Source organism: Arachis hypogaea, chromosome 8 (assembly GCF_003086295.3).
Source record: "Arachis hypogaea cultivar Tifrunner chromosome 8, arahy.Tifrunner.gnm2.J5K5, whole genome shotgun sequence".
Lineage (NCBI taxonomy): Eukaryota > Viridiplantae > Streptophyta > Magnoliopsida > Fabales > Fabaceae > Arachis > Arachis hypogaea.
Window position 1 is genome coordinate 43,933,475 of NC_092043.1, and position 17,819 is coordinate 43,951,293.

At 34.5% G+C, this 17,819-nt stretch overlaps 2 protein-coding genes and 1 pseudogene across 12 annotated transcripts; all 3 read left to right on the forward strand.

Moving 5' to 3' along the window:
* The first annotated feature begins 1,060 nt into the window (after nucleotides 1–1,060).
* On the forward strand, nucleotides 1,061–11,647 carry LOC112707647 (tubulin-folding cofactor E). Of its 6 annotated transcripts, none has more exons than XR_011864880.1 (18): nucleotides 1,061–1,359; nucleotides 1,927–2,161; nucleotides 2,882–3,221; nucleotides 3,491–3,661; nucleotides 3,948–3,994; nucleotides 4,722–4,868; nucleotides 4,964–5,038; nucleotides 5,536–5,645; nucleotides 6,023–6,147; nucleotides 6,237–6,298; nucleotides 7,138–7,245; nucleotides 7,326–7,360; nucleotides 7,532–7,594; nucleotides 7,753–7,844; nucleotides 7,960–8,036; nucleotides 8,120–8,197; nucleotides 8,386–8,762; nucleotides 9,008–11,647. XR_011864880.1 is itself a non-coding variant. In XM_072201409.1 (17 exons), the coding sequence occupies exons 3-17, from the start codon at nucleotides 2,912–2,914 to the stop codon at nucleotides 8,482–8,484; spliced, it is 1,599 nt and encodes a 532-aa protein (XP_072057510.1). In that variant the 5' UTR covers nucleotides 1,061–1,359; nucleotides 1,927–2,161; nucleotides 2,882–2,911; the 3' UTR covers nucleotides 8,485–8,939. The 6 variants fall into 6 exon arrangements, 3 of the variants coding, with proteins under 3 accessions (XP_072057510.1, XP_025615279.2, XP_025615277.1); XR_011864879.1 differs by lacking the exon at nucleotides 1,927–2,161 and having other exon boundaries at nucleotides 9,008–9,164; nucleotides 9,253–11,647; XR_011864878.1 differs by lacking the exon at nucleotides 1,927–2,161.
* Nucleotides 8,574–11,647, forward strand: LOC112705403 (pentatricopeptide repeat-containing protein At1g73710-like; annotated as a pseudogene).
* On the forward strand, nucleotides 11,214–17,590 carry LOC112707648 (uncharacterized protein At4g37920). Of its 6 annotated transcripts, none has more exons than XM_072201410.1 (7): nucleotides 11,214–11,384; nucleotides 14,670–14,829; nucleotides 15,041–15,381; nucleotides 15,823–15,991; nucleotides 16,366–16,610; nucleotides 16,893–17,074; nucleotides 17,163–17,590. In XM_072201410.1, exons 2-7 carry the CDS (start codon nucleotides 14,688–14,690, stop codon nucleotides 17,320–17,322), a joined length of 1,239 nt encoding a protein of 412 aa, XP_072057511.1. In that variant the 5' UTR covers nucleotides 11,214–11,384; nucleotides 14,670–14,687; the 3' UTR covers nucleotides 17,323–17,590. The 6 variants fall into 6 exon arrangements, with proteins under 6 accessions (XP_072057511.1, XP_072057512.1, XP_072057515.1 ...); XM_072201411.1 differs by lacking the exon at nucleotides 11,214–11,384 and adding an exon at nucleotides 13,398–13,672 and having other exon boundaries at nucleotides 15,044–15,381; XM_072201414.1 differs by lacking the exon at nucleotides 11,214–11,384 and adding an exon at nucleotides 13,427–13,672 and having other exon boundaries at nucleotides 15,044–15,381; nucleotides 16,893–17,063.
* The last annotated feature ends 229 nt before the right edge of the window (nucleotides 17,591–17,819 follow it).

Consider the following 17,819-nt stretch of genomic DNA (forward strand, 5'->3'; position numbering starts at 1 on the left):
ACCCATTAATTAAGAGCATAAGCTCTTCTTCCCCAAACACAAGGAAAACACGCTGAACAGTGAAGGAAAAGGGGGAAGAACACGACACCCTTGCTCAAATATTCAATTTGCCATATGTAATAGCCTAATATACAGATCTTTATACTCGAGTTAAGTACTTTAATTTATCAAAGGTATGCTCATGAACTTTATGTTAGACGTATCAGTTAGATATCCTAATTAGTAAGTACAGACTCAGATTATGCATTGAAGTATAAGCAGTTCCATCTCTCAAGCTCATGAAGATGAACTGCTTTGATACTATAATGTAACACCTTAATATACAAATCATTATACTCGAATCATAAGTCAACGATATTGAGGTGATACGACTCAGGGTGGAATAATAATATATATTTATTTGTGTAATTGAAGGAATTATTAAATGAGAAGTTTGAAAAGAAAAAAAGTAAAAAAAAATGCACTCTCGTATCGAAGCATAGAAAATAAACGCGTTCAGATTACGGATAAATAACTAAAGCATATAAGGAAGCATAGAATAAAATGGAATAGACATAAATATTAGTATACTAGTACTAGTCGCGACTTGCGAAGTTTAGGTCGAATAGAAGTTACAGAGTTAAAACAGTTGACAACAGAAATTTCTAAAATTCGCTGCTACCAGTAACGATTTACATAAATATGTAAAAGTTGCAATTGCGTCTTATCACAATGATAATTAAAAAGTTAAAAAATTTATAATGGTATATTGGTAAATTAGAACAATAAATTTTTGGTATAAATAAAAAATGTATTAATAAAAATTTGAATATAATAAATAATTAAATAAAAGATATGTTTATAATAAATAAATAATTTTAAAATATATTTATTTTTAATAAAAAATTTAGTTATTTTTTTAAATAATTTTAATGATAAAAATATTTTTTTAATAATTAAAAAAATTAAAAGCTCAGGTGCATTCAATTGTTGTAAAATTAATAAATAACAATTTAATTAAATCTGTTAAATAATTCAATAATTCTCCACCGTTAAGTTTAGGTACACCCGAGTTTTCACCAGTAAAATTTGGTAAATTTTTCAAGATTTTTTTTTTTTGAAAAGAATCCAATTTCCCAGCCCATAACCGTCGGGTTTCTCTCCCCAACTCATCTCCGATTCTCTGTCCTTCGTACCTCACTCACCGCGCCGGTCAGCCAACGGAGGTCGCCTCTCCTTCCTCCGAGTCGCCAGTCTCCGCTCTCCTTCCTCCGTCTTGGCTCCTCCGTGCCGTGTGTCTCGTCGTCCACTGCGCGTGGCTGTGCTGAAGCTCCGAACTCCGAAGCTGCTCCGTCCCTGACTCAACTTCTGCTTCTGTAGGTGAGTTTTGTTTCATTTTTTTAAGTTATTCTTCGATCTCTATTAATTTTTTATGCTTAGTATCTTCATTTTTAATGTAGCTTTAGATAAATTGATGCTAATAGGTTTAGATAAATTGATGATTACTTGTACTGATTAGATAATAGGTTCTGTGACTGTGAATCTGTTTAGATAAGAACGCCCGATTACTGCCTATAATGTAGCTGCTTACTGTCATACTGGTATCGTGGTTATCTATTACTTGGTGAGATTGCTGTAAGCATTTAAATCCATGGAGATATACACGTCCCATGCTTTTTGTGATTATCCAAAAGACTGCTTTGATGTATAATAGGGCAGGTAAACATTCCACTGATCTGTCCTCAAGATCTTGCTGGACACACACTCGATTGGACCAGTTGCCAAGATTTGATGACTATATCAGAATATATATTTCATTTTATACCTCCCATTTCATGCTTTAGAAGCTATGAATGGATTTTATCTCATGAATGCTTTTGCTGTGTTTTTATCAGTTCTGACTACATAATTTGCTATTGCTACTCTCTTTTTTTTGTTTGATTTGAGGCTGAGTCAACCGGTTCAACTAGTAGCTCATCGGTTGAAGCAGTGACCCAGTACTATGATCGGTTTAATTATCGGTTCAGTTCTGATAACGATGGATACAATAGATAGTTATAACTCCGTCCCCTTCCTTTTTTTTTAATTACCAAAAATACCCTTCTCCATCGCCACCCCCACCATCACCTTCACCAGCCATTGCTACCATACTCAACCACTCTAAGAAGGTTTCCCCGCAAAGGTAATACTCCCTCACTCCCCGCTCAAAGTTAATTGTGAAAACCTAACAAACACTGCTGCTTGTGTTGTTCTTCCTTTGATTTTGAACGCTTCTGATGTGGGTTTTTGTTGAGTTCCCTATTCCAGCTGTAGAAGCCTGGAAGGGGGTTACTCTATGCTAGCTCTAATTGCAGCGTCCTATTCTAACATAATCTAATCCTATATTTGGATATTCCAACTTTGAAATTTCAATTCAAAGCGAGATTTGAGTTCTGGGGTGTGATCAGATTGCTTGAAAAATAGATATGATATGATTTTATTCTGTTGGAATTCTAACTGATTGCCATTTCCTTAGTCCTGATTTGAGCTACATTAGTCAATAGGTTATTAAATTTAGAATGCCTAAGTAAGGAGGAGGTGGCTGAGAGAGGGGGACTTCAATTCAATCTATGGAATATAAGTGAGTAGGTTGGGATAGCTTCAGCCACTCCTTTAATTAGAACTTCCTTCACTTCTTTTGGTACTTCTCATGAGATTTTGTGTGGCATTTTTTTGTGATAAGTTACTGGTATATTGTATTCAGTGTTAGAATAATTGATGGTGTTGTAGGTTATATTGTCATACTATTGGCTTACAACATTCCAGAAGATGTTCCTGTCATCTTGCTATTTTAACTTGATTGCTTATTAAATAATCACTAGCTTGTTCACTGATTCATCTCATTGACTTATTAAATTTTCAGTAGAGGAATTCTCGCCAGCTTTAACAAAAGATGCAGGACTCCCCTGACTCAAGTCATGGATTCAGGGTGGGCCAACGAGTACATTCATCGGGTGATTCAAGGAGAATTGGTACAGTTAAGTATGTGGGGCCTGTAGAAGGCTATTCAGGCACATGGGTTGGAGTTGACTGGGATAATGGAGAAGGCAAACATGATGGATCCATCAATGGTGTCCGATACTTTCATGCAAAGTCTGAAAGATCAGGGTCATTGGTTCGTGCTCCGAATTTGAGCCAAGGGATTTCATTGCTTGAGGCTCTTGAAAAAAGATACCGAAGTAAATCAACTAGTGATGAAGAGGGTATGCCTTTTGCTAATATTTAAGTTTTGTTAACATATCCATGCTCTGGTTTCCTAAAGTAGTATGGAATAAAAATGCAATGCTAGTGGTATGATATGAAGCCTTGGGTGAGAAATAATAAGGCATATATTATTCTTTTCAAACTTCTTTTCATTCTAGAATTATTTGCTGACAAATGACAGTTTAATATTTCTTCTGTATATAATTTCTCACATGTGACTCCCACCAAACATAAAATATGATAGTACTCCCCCCCTTTTTTTTAGCAGATGAAATGTACGTCCTTTCAACTAGCAACAATCGAGTATCTATTCAACTTGTGGGTAAAGATAAAATTCAAGATAAACTAAGTCGATTTGAGGAGTTAACCAATGCATCATTGGCGTATATGGGTGTTAGTTTCCCTGGAATTCCATACCAGATTAATACTACAGTCCCAAGTAAGCTTGACTCTGGAGCACTTCTGTTTCATTTCTCATAAAAATTGAATGAAACATAACCCGATCCATTTTAGAAGTATTCTTTCTTTTTTTTTTTTTCACTATTTTCTTTTTTCATGATAAAATTGTAGTAGTGGTGAATTAGTTGCTTTTACCTGAAGTTCTTATTATCTACTTCTACCTTAAGTTATGACTAGAAACTGCATTTTATCATATAAAGAAGTCCAAAATATCAAACTGCAATATTGATGAGGAAACTCTTTTTCTCCCCATTTTTCCCCAATAGATATGAAGGAACTTGACCTGACTGGGAACCTGCTTTCGGATTGGAAGGTACGTAACCTGGTTTTTTTTTTCCACAATTGTATCTTGACTAAGGCTGTAGCATTGAGTCTGCTAATTTTTAACACACCATTCATATCTTACCCAGAGCTTTTATTCATGAAAATTACACATGGTCTTTTGCTGGTAGTTGGTAAACTCAAATATATTTAGTCTGAATCTTGTGTTAAGAAATTTTCTTTATGTTTAAATATTCAGATTGTGGTTAGAAGGTTTGTGACATATGTTATTTTCTTACCACCACCTCAATTTCTATACTATTAACAGCTCTTAAATGGTGTAATTGTTGCCTTGAGTTGTAAACTTATGACCTCATGCAAACTGCCCAAGTTCCTCACACTAATGGAACTAATTAATGGCTGGTCCTACTATTTGTTTTTATAGTTATTTTCTTTTCATTTCTCACATTTCATGTTTTGCCTTTTGAGGATCTTGTTGAAAAACAGAAGATTTAAAACTGTAAAAACATTAAAATCCTGTTCCTTGCTTCCTTTTCTAGTTTCAGTATTTCTTTCACTTTCAGAAAAATAATAGATGGAAACCAAAACAAGCAAGCCCAACTTCCTCTCTTATTGGCTTAGTTTTCCCTCTATTCATCTCTTAGAGAGCTCATTAGTAAGTGATTATATGTAAATTTCTTTCTGCTTATTTTGTATAGCAAAATATATTGATTGACAACAATTATTATTCAGTATCCTTTTTATTTATGTTTTTGCAGGATGTTGGCAAAATTTGTGGTCAGTTACCTGCTTTGCAGGCTCTCAACTTATCTAACAACTTAATGTCACCATATAAATCAGAACTTCCACCACTGGAAAGCATCAGCATTCTAGTTTTAAATAATACTGGTGTAGATTGGGAGCAGGTTCCTTTCTATATCTTTCCCGAACTTATATCTGCTACTTAAATTCCCATCATGTTAGTTAGGAGCCGTTAAAATTTTCCTGTTTAACTGGGCAGGTTGAATTGTTTAGACAATCATTGACAGCTATTGCAGAGCTACATCTTATCGGAAACAATATAAGCAGAGTACTGGTACATTTTGTTTTTAGTTCATTATTCTTGTTAAATATCTTAACGGCTGTACACTTAGATATCCTCTCATGAGTACCCGTTTCTAAACTATGGAGAGCAGTTTAATAAACATTAGAAATTGAATCATTTCAATCACACTGCAAGATTTCTCTAAATCATAGTCTTAGAATGGAAACCCATTAAAGGAGGGAATAGCATTGTTGATATATTCTTCTTTCTTTAGCATTTTCTCAGCCTTTATTGCTCATCTGCTCAAAGGTTTGTCGTTTTACATGTAGCGGGGCAGCAAGTTTTTTTTTTTTTTTTTTTTTTAATTATTATTATTATTGATACTTAATTGATGTTGAAGTGTATTAATTTTAATTGTTTTTGGATGGAAATAATAAGCGTAGTTTGGTTTTTACTTTAATGTTTAATCTTATATTGCTCTATGTTTTTCCTTTTGTCATTTGTATGAAGTACACAAAATTTTAGCCTTCTATCTTTTTTTTTTTCAGCCTATGTCATCCTCCTTTGTTCAAGGATTTAATTCTTTGCGTCTATTGAATTTGGATGATAATTGTATAGCTGAATGGGATGAAGTCATGAAGCTTTCTCAACTAAGATGGTTGGTTATGGCAAAATGTTTTCAATTCTATAATACATTCTTAACTCCAGGTTGGACTGATACCATTTTAACCACATTTGACTTTAGTGACCATTTATTTATTTATCTAACCACTTAATATTTAAGGTAACTACTTATTTTAAGTGCTTAGCACCAGAGTGAAATTGTATGATTAAAGTGAAATGTGGTTAAAGTCATAGGTGGTATCTGTATTACTGGAAGTACAGATAGATTGTATCTTAGACCTGGCAACGAGTATTTACCTCCTTTGTGATGTATGTATTCTCTTCACTAATCACTACCTCTACTTCTGAGTAGATTTGGTTTTAAGTCTCTTACTGTTCTAAATTTTCATGGTTTGTTATGTTTTGTTTCAGTTTGGAACAGCTTTATTTGAACAAGAATTGTTTGAATTCTATCTTATATCCAGATAACGGCCAGCAGAATGAATTGGAAGCCACAAGCTATAAGCCCTTTCAAAATTTGCACTGCCTTCTATTAGGTAGTATTTCTCTTGATGATGCTCATCATCCTGCACGAAATACAGATTGTGGACATCTATTGACTTTAAATCTCTGATTCTTCGTTCAGGTGATAACAACATCGGTGATCTGGTCTCTATTGACTCATTAAACTTGTTCCCTAACTTGGTGGTAAGCTTTATACTGTGAAGTTTCATATACCTTGCATCGTGTACTTCTTAGTTATGCATGGCATGGCATGGCTGCTGTGCTGTATCTATGACAATGAGCCGGGGCCATTGACTGTTATATCAAATAATTTGTTAGAAATGATGAATTGGGGATGCAATATTTCAAATTATTTTGTAGCTATAATTATTCTGAGTATTTTTTGAGCATGTCTTTCATGTCTGATTGAGTTATTGTATCTCTTGCTTCTTGTAAACACATTTTTTTTGGTGTATATTCCTCTGGAACTGCTTTCTTTACATCACATGGATGGAGTCGGATTATGAATTCATAATTTACCATAACACCAAGACTCACCCTTGAGGCTGAAATTTATTTATAAACAAAAAATGGAAACTAGGAAAGACAGCAACATAAATTAAAGCTTTCCCTTCTCGAAGCTTATCCAACATTCCAAAGCCGAGCAAGTTTGAAGAACCCCCCCTTTTCCCGGAAAAAAAAAACGCAGACACACAGACACTCAAAAAAAGAAAAGTAATCTTAAGACAGACAGTTGCAATGATCTATCCTTAACTGCACTCTATTTCTCAGTAATGAATCATTTTATTTTTAATTCTTTATTTGTCTATTATCCTTGCAAGTTTACATTGAGAAAATAACTAATCTGTCTTGTAAGACTATTCTTTCCTTTTCACTGTAGAGACTATTCTTTCCTCTGTTACTCTTTTTCTTCCACCTCTCTCCGACCTTTGACTTGCTTGATTTTCTAGAGTAGTTTGTTACATATGAGAACGTTCTATTCTAATTATTTATTTTCATTTTTATTTTAATCAACATCAAAGGAAACTAGGCTTTCTGAGAACCCAATAGCTGATTCTACAAGTGGTGGAGTTCCAAGATTTGTTTTGATTGCTCGTTTAGCAAAAATCAAGGTGTTTAATGGAAGTGAGGTAAGTGATGGATGATCTCTCCTAATCTTTAATACCTTCATGTATCAGATATAATGTATTCATATCTAATTACCTTCCAGGTTACACCTCGTGAAAGGAAGGACTCTGAGATTAGGTGATTATTCTCTAATTACCTTTCTGATATTTCTAAAATTTACACGTGTTTTTGCAAATGTGCTTACCGTTAGTTTCTGAATTCAATTAAAGGATCACGTCTCATCATGCTTCGAATGTAAAATGGCATCCTCTTTTTTATATTTTTGAAAACTTAACAGTTATCATGCAGGTATGTTCGACTTGTGATCTCGAGGTTGCATGCTAATGCTGAAGAAATCAAACAGCATCCCAGGTATAAAATTAATTGAGTAGTTTTTGGAAGGTTTGGTCCAGCATTCTTATTGAGTAGTATTTGATAAAATTAATTGAATAAGAGAATTATTCAGCATATTCACACGTGTTGTATATTTATCAATAATTTTGTGAATGTTCTGATGTACTTCATTACAGGTTTTCTGAGCTTAAGAGTTTGTATGGAATTGAGGATGAGAGACCATCAACTGGAGCTTCAGGCCCACAAACAATAGGCTCAGGGTTCTTGTGTATGAACCTATGGACGAATCTGTGCATTCAATCCTTTTTTTTTTGAAATAAATAAATAAATTAAAAAATTCCAAACTTGCAATATCTTTATTAACTTGATATAGGGATATGCAGCTATCACTTTGAAGTGTGTTGGAGCATCCATGGGTGAGAAGAAACCATTGATAAAGAAGCTGCCAGCAACAGCTACGGTTGAAAATCTATTCTTTTATTAATGTAATGTTCACCCTGTTTAGACCTAACACAGTTTTTCTAATTAACTTGTTTTTCTCAGGTTGGTAAGCTGAAATTTCTCTGTGAGAGCTTTTTTAAGCTGAAGTCATTGAAGCTAAAGTTATTTCTTCAAGAAGAGGTTTGTTTTCATTAAAAAAAAAATAGCATGTGTTGTTCAAATCACGATTGCCTGATTCAGTTACCCTCGACTTAATCTTGAAAAATCATTTCATTTTCCCTTGATTGACACAAAGCTTTTCAAACTGATATGCTGGAAAAGTAGAATATAGTTTGTATTGAGGTAGTGCCATGTCTTTGAATTTGCAGGGCTCTCCATTACCTGTGCTGCTCGACAACGACACATCATCTCTTATGGATCTTGGAATTGGCAATGAATCAATTATCCTTGTAGACGAAGAAAGTTGATAGAAAGATCAGAAATTGAAGAGCTTCTCTTGAGTGTGGTTACAAGCCAACATAAGTTGAAATCTTGTGTTTTTTTGAGGCAATGCTGAATTGGATGCTCTTTCCCCATTCATGCCACAAATATTTTTTTGTATCCCCAGTTCCATTGCAAACAGATTTGGATCTTGCACGCCAAGAAAGAAGAATGGCATTATTTGGAAAATGAGCTCACATCTTTTACAAATGTGTTTAGGAAACATTTATGTTTGCAATGCAGATTCAGATTAGTCCCTCAAAAGGTATTGTTATCTCTGTTTAGTCCTTGCATTAGTTGGCATGGAATATAGGATAAATAGAAGGGTTAAATGGAAAATTTGTGATATTTTAAGGGATAGAAAAGAGTTTAGTTTTGATATACTAATAGTGTAAAATATTTTATATGATTATTTAATTAGATTTATATGTTTAGGTCTGAATTTTTTTTTTTTTTTTTGATATGGCAATATAAGACTAGTTGTTTATGTAAATCTTTTACTCTGGCAAGGCTGGACGGCTAAAGGATGCTGCCGAAGTCTTTGCTGATATGTTAAAATCCGGAGTGGCAATGGATACAATCACTTTTAATACTATGATCTTTATCTGTGGAAGTCATGGTAATTTGTTGGAAGCTGAATCTCTGCTTAATAAAATGGAAGAAAAGGGTATATCCCCTGATACGAAAACTTACAATATCCTTCTGTCCTTGTATGCTAATTCGGGGAATACTGATGCTGCTCTTTGTTGTTATAGAAGGATTAGAGATGTTGGGCTCTCTCCGGATGATGTAACTCACAGAGCTCTTCTTGGTGCGTTATGCTCAAAGAATATGGTTTAAGTTGTGAAAACTCTGATTGATGAAATGGAGAAATCTTCTGTTTCTGTCGATGGGCACTCTCTTCCTGGTATCATCGAGATGTATGTTAACGAAGGAGCCCTTGACAAAGCAAATGATATGCTTCAGAAATTTCTAATGAACGGTGTACCATCATCAAGTATATGTGCTGCAATTATGGATGCTTTTGCTGAAAAGGGACATTGGCTTGAAGCCGAGAATGTGTTTTATAGGGAAAGAGGTGTGTCAGGGCAGAGAAGGGATGTCATAGAATACAATATCTTGATCAAAGTGTATGGCAAAGGAAAACTTTACAGCAAAGCTGTTTCTGTCTTCAGAGGAATGAAGAATCATGGGAGTTGGCCTGATGGTTGCACTTATAATTCTCTCATTCAGATGTTATCCGGTGCTGATTAGTCTATCAGGCAAGAGATCTCATGGTTGAAATGCAAGGGATGTCATTTAAGCCGCATTGTCAGACTTTTTCAGCTGTTATTGCATCCTATGCTTGTCTCAGTCAGCTTTCTGATGCTGTCAGTGTGTACCAGGAAATGCTACGAGCCGGAGTAAAACCAAATGAGGTTGTGTATGGATCTTTAATAAACGGATTTGCAGAATACGGTAGTCTTGAGGAGGCACTTTGGTATTTCAACATTATGGAAGAATCCGGATTATCTGCCAATTTAGTTGTGTTGACATCCTTGCTAAAGTCTTATTGTAAGGTTGGGAACTTGGAAGGAGTAAAAGCGATTTATGAATGGATGCAGAACTTGGAAGGTGGTCTTGATTTAGTTGCGTGCAATAGTATGATCAGTCTCTTTGCAGATCTCGGATTGGTATCCGAAGCCAAGATGGCTTTCAAGAATTTGAGAGAAAAGGGCTGGGCAGATGGGATTTCATACGTGACAATGATGTATCTTTATAAAGATATGGGAAGGATCGACGAGGCCATTGAGATTGCGGAGGAGATGAGGCTTTTAGGTTTACTGAGGGATTGTGTTTCATATAATAAGGTAAGGTTTGTTATACCACTCATGGACAGCTTTATGAGTGTGGTGAACTAATACATGAGATGATATCTAAGAAGCTTTTGCCAAATGATGGAACTTTTAAAGTGTTGTTCACTGTATTAAAGAAGGGAGGGTTTCCAATTGAAGCAGTTTTGCAGTTGGAATCATCTCTGAAGGAGGGGAAGCCTTATGCGCGACAAGCTGCGATCACTGCTTTATATTCTTTAGTTGGTATGCACAATTTGGCGCTTAAATCCATTCAGACATTCATAGAATCCGAGGTTGATCTTGACTCCTATGCATATAATGTGGCAATCTATGCATATGGTTCGGCTGGAGAAATCAACAAGGCCTTGAAGACATACATGAAAATGCAGGATAAGCATTTGGAGCCGGACATTGTGACTTAGATTAATATGGTAGGTTGTTATGGAAAAGCCGGCATGGTTGAAGGCGTGAAACGGATATTTACCCAACTAAGAGGCGGAGAGATCGAGCCATGCAAGTCTTTGTTCAAGGCTATTATAGATGGTTACAGAGTTTGCAATAGAAAGGACCTGGCTGAGTTAGTTGGCCAAGAGATGAAAATCACATTCAACTTGGAAGAAAATAATGAAGTTGAGAGCAAAATTGAAAGTGAAAATGGAAGTGATTGTGATTGATTTTGATGAGAGCTTCTTTGAGGTCTGTTAAATCCACAGGTGGTTGTATATTAGGGGAGACAAATTTATGTATGTACAATGTAAGTAGTGAAACGCAAATGATTGGTAAGGAAAAGAAGAAAAAGAAAAAACCACATACACAATCAAAAACCTAGTGGTAATCACCACATAAATTACAAATATCGTACTCTCAAACAAGTTACCTTTTCTGCCCCCTTGCTTCTCGTTCGATCTGGCAGAGTGCTGTCGTGAGTCGTCAGTGGTGAAGTGAAGAAGAAGGAATAACAGTGGTCGTCGTCTGGTCTTCGTCTGCTCGCAGTTGCCTGGTTGCCGTCGCACTCAACTGATCGCCGTCCTTGTCTGCTGCTCAGATCGAAGGTCAGTGCTCACTGTTAGGGCTTGTTCTTCATATTTTTAATGGTCTGTTCAGATGTGAGAACAAAGGTTTAGGATTCTGCTAGTGCTACTTAGATTGCTTTTTTTTTTCTTTATTTTTTCATTCTTGGTTCTTTGTTACTGCTAGTGCTACTCAGATTGAATTGTTGGATGATTAACTTGTTGAATGATTAGCTTCGTTCCTCTCCGAATCATATGAAAAAATATAAATTCATCAAAATGAGAAAATGGTTTGTTTATTCAAATGAGACTCCTGCCAAAGTATAACTTTACTTCCATATTTGTTCTTTAGCTTTGGCTTTGTAATTGGATTTATGTCCTGAAGTTGAAAACATGCTATCTGCTGGGTTTGGCAAAGTTGATTCTAGTCTATTATTCAACCTTTTAAAATTTGATTATTTCGATAAGAATTAGCTTTTTGCTTATGGTATTATGTCTTTGAAAACATAATATCACTACTAATGGTGCTATTTTACAAGGACCTCTATCTATTGCTGCTAAGAGATCTGGTTTTCCAAACTTGGTTGGAATTATGTATATATTGTGTGGTGTGATGTGATGTGGCATTGCTAGTGTAGTTTCTTAATTGTGATCAGTCTGTTGAAAATTAAAATATTGCTAATCTTTGTTAAAATTATACTAAAGCATGAGCTTTTATTTGTTCAATATAAAAACATGAGCTTTTATCTATATGTTTGAGTCTTCTCTCCTACATTAAACTGAATTTATTTATTGAATTTTGTTAAGCTAGATCTTGTTTTGAACTGAATAAAATGAATGATAAAATTTTTATTATTGTTGAATTTTTGTTGTTGAATCTTTGTTTGGATTAAAAAAATAAATAATGAACTAAAAGAAAAAAGAAGAAAGTTAGTGCATAAAGAACTAATTATGTTGTAAGGTGTTTATTTATTTTTTTTTTATTATAAAACAGTTTTTTGGTTGGATCATGGTTGAACCGATTAGACTAATGAACCATAAACTAGTAACTAGAATGGTTCCGATTTTTTAAACCTTAATTGCTAGTGTATAATTTGTATGTTTTTTTTTTCTCTTTTTTTTTTGGGCTCTATTTTGTTATTATATAGAAAAAGCTTGTGCGTGTCTATTCTAAGTTATGAAACAAGCAAAGGCAAATTTACTGATGCAATATTCAATGAATTTTCGCTTCAGGAGAATAATAAAGACTAGTTCAATATTACTATAAGAATCTAAACTAAATTATTTTGTTACAAAAAGAGAATAAAAATGAAATATATAACATTTACAAGATTATTGTTAACCTAAAATTAAAGGAAAAAAAAATAAGAATAGAGGGTAAAGCAGGCACTACAGCTTATATAATAATATAAGAAAAGCAAAGGAAATTACCAATCCAAAGTCCTTTCGAACCAAAGCTGAAGCTAAATTAAGGTTCTAAAAATTGGATCGGTGATTGAACCGTTTTAATTATTAATTTATTAATTTATTAGTCTAATTATGATTTAATTGAAAAAATAATAAAATAATAAATAAATTATAAATAAATACAAAATAAAAATAGGATAAAATTAATTTTTTATTATTTCACAAAAATAATTTTTTTATAAAGATAGGCCAATTGAATTTCGTTCTTTGATTCAAAAGAAGATTATCTCAAAACAAAAGAAAAGGTTTGGTTTAGTAAAATTTTTTAAATAGGTGTTTGTATTTTTTAAAAGCATAAAAAAATCATGTATTTATGTTTTCAGTTTTTAAAAGGTTGAGGTATTTTTTAAAACATCTAAGGTGGAGTATTTTAAAATTGAGTTATGCTTTTTAAAATTTAAAAAAATAATATAACTTCGTATATTAACTAATTTTTAAATTTAATCTTTAAATTTATGTCTTTTAATATTTTTAAATTTTAAAAATTATTTTATTATTATTTATATTTATTTAAAATTATTTTTAATTTAATTTATTAAACATAAATATTATATATTTTAAAAAGGTATCTTTTAAAAATTAATTTTTACTTTTAAAAAGTAAAATTTTACCAAACTAAGCCAAATTCTACCAGGAGCCTCCTCCACGGCCGCTCAACACCACCGTCTTCGTCTGGGCGTCGAGTCCGAGTCTCCAACCCCTCTCCTCATTAACCAAGTGCAGTTTCTTCCTCGAGCTCGCCGTCCGCCGTCTTCTCTTCGTTTGCTCAGCCACGCCTCTGCCGCCGTTAGTCGTCGTGCTCGCCTCCTGGTCTCCGTCTCGGTCGCGCTTCTGCCCCTCTGCTCAGACTGCTTAGAACGAAGGCAATGACTTCATTTTTTTTTTTCATTCTTTGTTCTTCGTTCTTTGCTCAAAAGTCATCGAATGGTTATTAAAAATTTGAATTTTTTGTGGTCTTAATTTTTTATTGAGTGATTATTTGATTGTTGATTAGCTCTGGTTCTGCCGTTTTTCTGTTTTTCTATTCTCCGTCAGTAGGTGGATTTTTCCTTGTGAGAAAAATTTTAGTAATCTTGAAGGTAGAAGCACAGTATAAGCTGTTACTTTGTTGTAATGGGTACTGGAATCGAAATCAAAACATACATGGGGGCTCCCTCTGCGCAACTTGCTTGTGAAGGGGTTGAGAAACCTGTTTTCGATTTTGAAGCTGTGTCCCCTCCTATGTTGATACTTGGCTTTCTGAGGGATCTATCCATTGATTTTGAAATCTCCTGTTTTGAAATGCACCCTACCATTAGTGATCAATGATCAGGATCCCGCCCTCCACTATGCTCTTGATTATTTTTGCAAGGGGTTGTGGGGCTGAGAAGAGGATTTGATGGCGTTTTTGTCTGGTAAATTAGAGAAGGATAGTGCATGTTGGGTTTCTTTTTGTTCACTGCTTGGAACTTTGTTGCTGAGAATTGCACATGTCTAATGATGTGTCTTCTGATACAATGATTTGCTAAACTCTGTGACTTTTCTGTATTAGTCTAGCTACATTGAGCAGCATTATGTTGGACTATCAATTTTTGGATTGGTTTCAAGTTTCAACTTTCAAGTTTTCTTCAATAGGATTCACTTGAGCGAATTACATGATGCTACACATCCTGATGTCAATTTTAGCCGTATTTGATGGCTGTAGGTAGTCTAGGATTGTAAAGCACCACTTTTGATATTAACTTTTATCTTAATCACTCCTGTTCAGGCTTCTATGTGTACCAGAATATGATTACCTTATTTATTTATCTTTTGAATACATGGTGTGATTTTGAACTTTTCAAGTTTAATTTGGAATTAAGAGAGCATTGTGTATTTCAGGATTTGTGTTATTGCTAAATGGAGTCACACGCAATGATTCTTCCGTCGCGCTATTATTCAGTTCCTCTAGTATTGTCCACTACCCAACCTACTCCTCCATTTCTTGCTTTTCCTTCAAAAACTTCTCTTTCATTTCCGCGCCTCAATTTTCCTACCACAGGTAATTAACCACTTAATTATTCAGTTAATTACAATTGTTAGTTACCCTAGTACTCAAGTTTGCACTCCATCTGTTTGTATAAATGCCTATACGGGGATACAAACTTGCAGAGCAAAATTTATCCATATTTTCTTTTGTTTTGTTTGTTTTCTATGTTTCAAGAGATCATAGGGCTGCCATTGTGAACAATTTTTTTATTTTTGATATAAAGCAGGGGGAAGGTTGTGGCACTGTCTAACTGTTAGTGAAGGCTTGTCCTCTGCCAGTTCCTCTGGAAGCAGTGTTGATGTTGATGATGGCAGTGGCGGTGGTGGTGGAAAAGAAGAGGTACTGTTGGATGAGAGTCGAATGGTTAGGGTGTGTGATAAGCTTATTGGTGTTTTCATGGTTGACAAGCCCACACCTACCGATTGGAGGAGGTTGCTGGCTTTTAGCAGGGAGTGGGACAGCATTAGGCCCCATTTCTTCAAGCGATGTCAGGATAGGGCAGATGTCGAGGCTGATCCCACAATGAAGGAGAGGCTGCTCCGCCTTGGAAGGAAGCTTAAAGAGGTATTACCATGTGCACTATTTGTAAGACAAGAAATGAATATGAAATAAAAAAGGTGTTAGATAGTACAAGCCACACTGTTATACTGGAAATTTGTTACAGGTCAAAGCTTGAAGCCCTGGAAACACCATTTGTAACGGCCTACCAAGACAGATGGTTGTATCAAGGAAATAGTCTTGCACTTTAAGAGTTTAAGGATATACCATTTGTAGTGTTTATAGGGTGTAACCATATTGCTATGTGCATGGACAAGGTGTGAAAGAAAGAAAGAAAGGATGGAATAATATGTCCTTGCTTTTCAGTCCCCCATTTTTGTTTTGCCACAGTTTGAATGGGATATGATCATTATTGTATTTTTGTAATGCAGTCCTACTGTAAGCTGTATTTATCTGGGAGGCATAAAGTAGGGAATGTTGCAATTTTATTAAAAAGTTCTTGTGCAGATTGATGAGGATGTGCAAAGACATAATAATCTACTTGAAGTGATCAAAGGGGACCCATCAGGAATTACTGACATTGTCGCCAAGCGTCGTAAAGATTTTACAAAAGAATTCTTTGTGCACCTTCATACTGTAGCTGAATCCTACTATGACAATGCTGAAATGCAAAATGGTAGGATTTTGTTTTACAGGCTTATAGCATCTTTGTCTATTTTCTATAACACTTTGGATTTAGTTTCCAATCTCATATCAAAATGTGTCATCTTCATTTCTTGTCTTGTAAATTATCAAGCCACATTTAGTTCATTCAGTTCTGAGTTTTGGACGTATTCTGAACAATTACATTATTTTTCTCATTTGCCATAAATTAACTTTAATGAGGTAGAAGAAACTTACTCTTAAATTTGTGTAAATTTTAGTACCCTTGATCGAAACTTAAAAACTAGAATAATATTAATTGATCCTCAGAATGCTAATGGCGGTAGTTCAGTCCTGCATATTTAATTAATTTGTTTGTTTATAACCCTCCTTTTTTTTTGTGACAAGAACTTGCAAAGCTTGGGAACATTTGCTTGGCTGCTGTACAAGCCTCTGATGATGCAACCGAAAGCATGGAAAAGTTAAATGAAGCAGAGTTGAAATTCCAAGATATTTTCAATTCGCCCTCACTTGATGCTGCCTGCAGAAAAATAGACAGCTTGGCTGAAAAAAAAGAACTTGATTCCACATTGGTATTGATGATCACCAAAGCTTGGTCGGCTGCTAAGGAATCAAACATGATGAAAGATGAGGTATTGATGATGAAATCTGCATTTTCCTATTCCTATCTATGTTGATATATCTACTTAACTTTATGAGCTCGAAGGTTAAGAAATTTTTGTATGATTATTGCAACTAATATAGTTTATTTAGGGTACACTGGTAGTGTAATCACCTGGGAATTCCATTTTTGTTAAAGGAGAGATGTCATAAAAGGGTCTACTCATTTCAGATTTGGGTCTACTCATTTCAGATTTATGTTTGCCGTAACATTATATGTAATTATTACCATTTTCTTATATTATTGTATGCAGGTAAAAGATGTACTTTATCATTTATACAAGACTGCCGTGGGAAACCTCCAGAGACTTGTGCCAAAAGAGATTCGAATTATCAAATATCTTATTAGAATTGAGGATCCTGAGGAACAACTGTGTGCTCTCAAAGATACATTTACACCTGGAGAAGAACTTGAAGGAATCGATGTTGATAACTTGTATACATATGTATTAATTTCAGAATGTAAACTTATTGAAATAGAATTTACTTACAATTGTGTTGACCATTTCGTTATTAATTTTTAGGACACCAGAGAAACTTCACACATGGATAAAGACTGTGGTGGATACTTATCACTTGAGCACAGAAGGTACCCTTATTAGGGAAGCAAGGGATATGCTGAATCCAGAGGTCATCCAAAAATTGGAGGTCCTTAAAACTGTAGTGGAAAGAAATTTCATGTGATTATGAGCTTAGCTTAAGAATATGGGTGCACTTGGAGTGTAACATAATCTTTGCATTGCCAAATGAAACTGAAATGCAGCAAAAAGAGTTTTCTTTGTATAGCTGTAGAGTTAGTTTTGTATAGCTGGCAGGTTAGTTAGTCTGTTAGATCCAAGTTCTACACCACTAGTTAGTCATTTATTATTCCTATTTGTACAGCTATATACACTGCACATAGCTTTGGTTTTGTGAATTAATTGAATCATTCCAAAATTCCTTTCTCTCTCAATCTCAATCTCGTTCTACTCTCTTCTATTTTGTCTGCTCAAGGCTGATTACAAGCCTTCCTCTCTTCAAGCTTGTTCTTGCCAGTTATTTGAATTACAAGCTCGATATCATTTTACATGGAGCATGAGTCCTAGATGTATACCAATCCCCTGAATTAAACGCATTGATTCAAGGGTTTAGACATTTTCTTTAAACAATAGAATCAGCTAAGCCAGGGAAAAAGTTAGACA

Excerpts from the sequence above, each read along its gene's own strand:
- LOC112707647 (XM_025759494.3), top strand. The coding sequence starts at position 2,912 with ATGCAGGACTCCCCTGACTCAAGTCATGGATTCAGGGTGGGCCAACGA. Across the intron at positions 8,037-8,119 it reads AGCTGCCAGCAACAGCTACG|GTTGGTAAGCTGAAATTTCT; the intron begins GTTGAAAATCTA and ends TGTTTTTCTCAG. Across the intron at positions 8,198-8,385 it reads AGTTATTTCTTCAAGAAGAG|GGCTCTCCATTACCTGTGCT; the intron begins GTTTGTTTTCAT and ends TTGAATTTGCAG.
- LOC112707648 (XM_072201410.1), top strand. The coding sequence starts at position 14,688 with ATGGAGTCACACGCAATGATTCTTCCGTCGCGCTATTATTCAGTTCCT. Across the intron at positions 14,830-15,040 it reads CCTCAATTTTCCTACCACAG|CAGGGGGAAGGTTGTGGCAC; the intron begins GTAATTAACCAC and ends TTTGATATAAAG. Across the intron at positions 15,382-15,822 it reads TTGGAAGGAAGCTTAAAGAG|ATTGATGAGGATGTGCAAAG; the intron begins GTATTACCATGT and ends GTTCTTGTGCAG.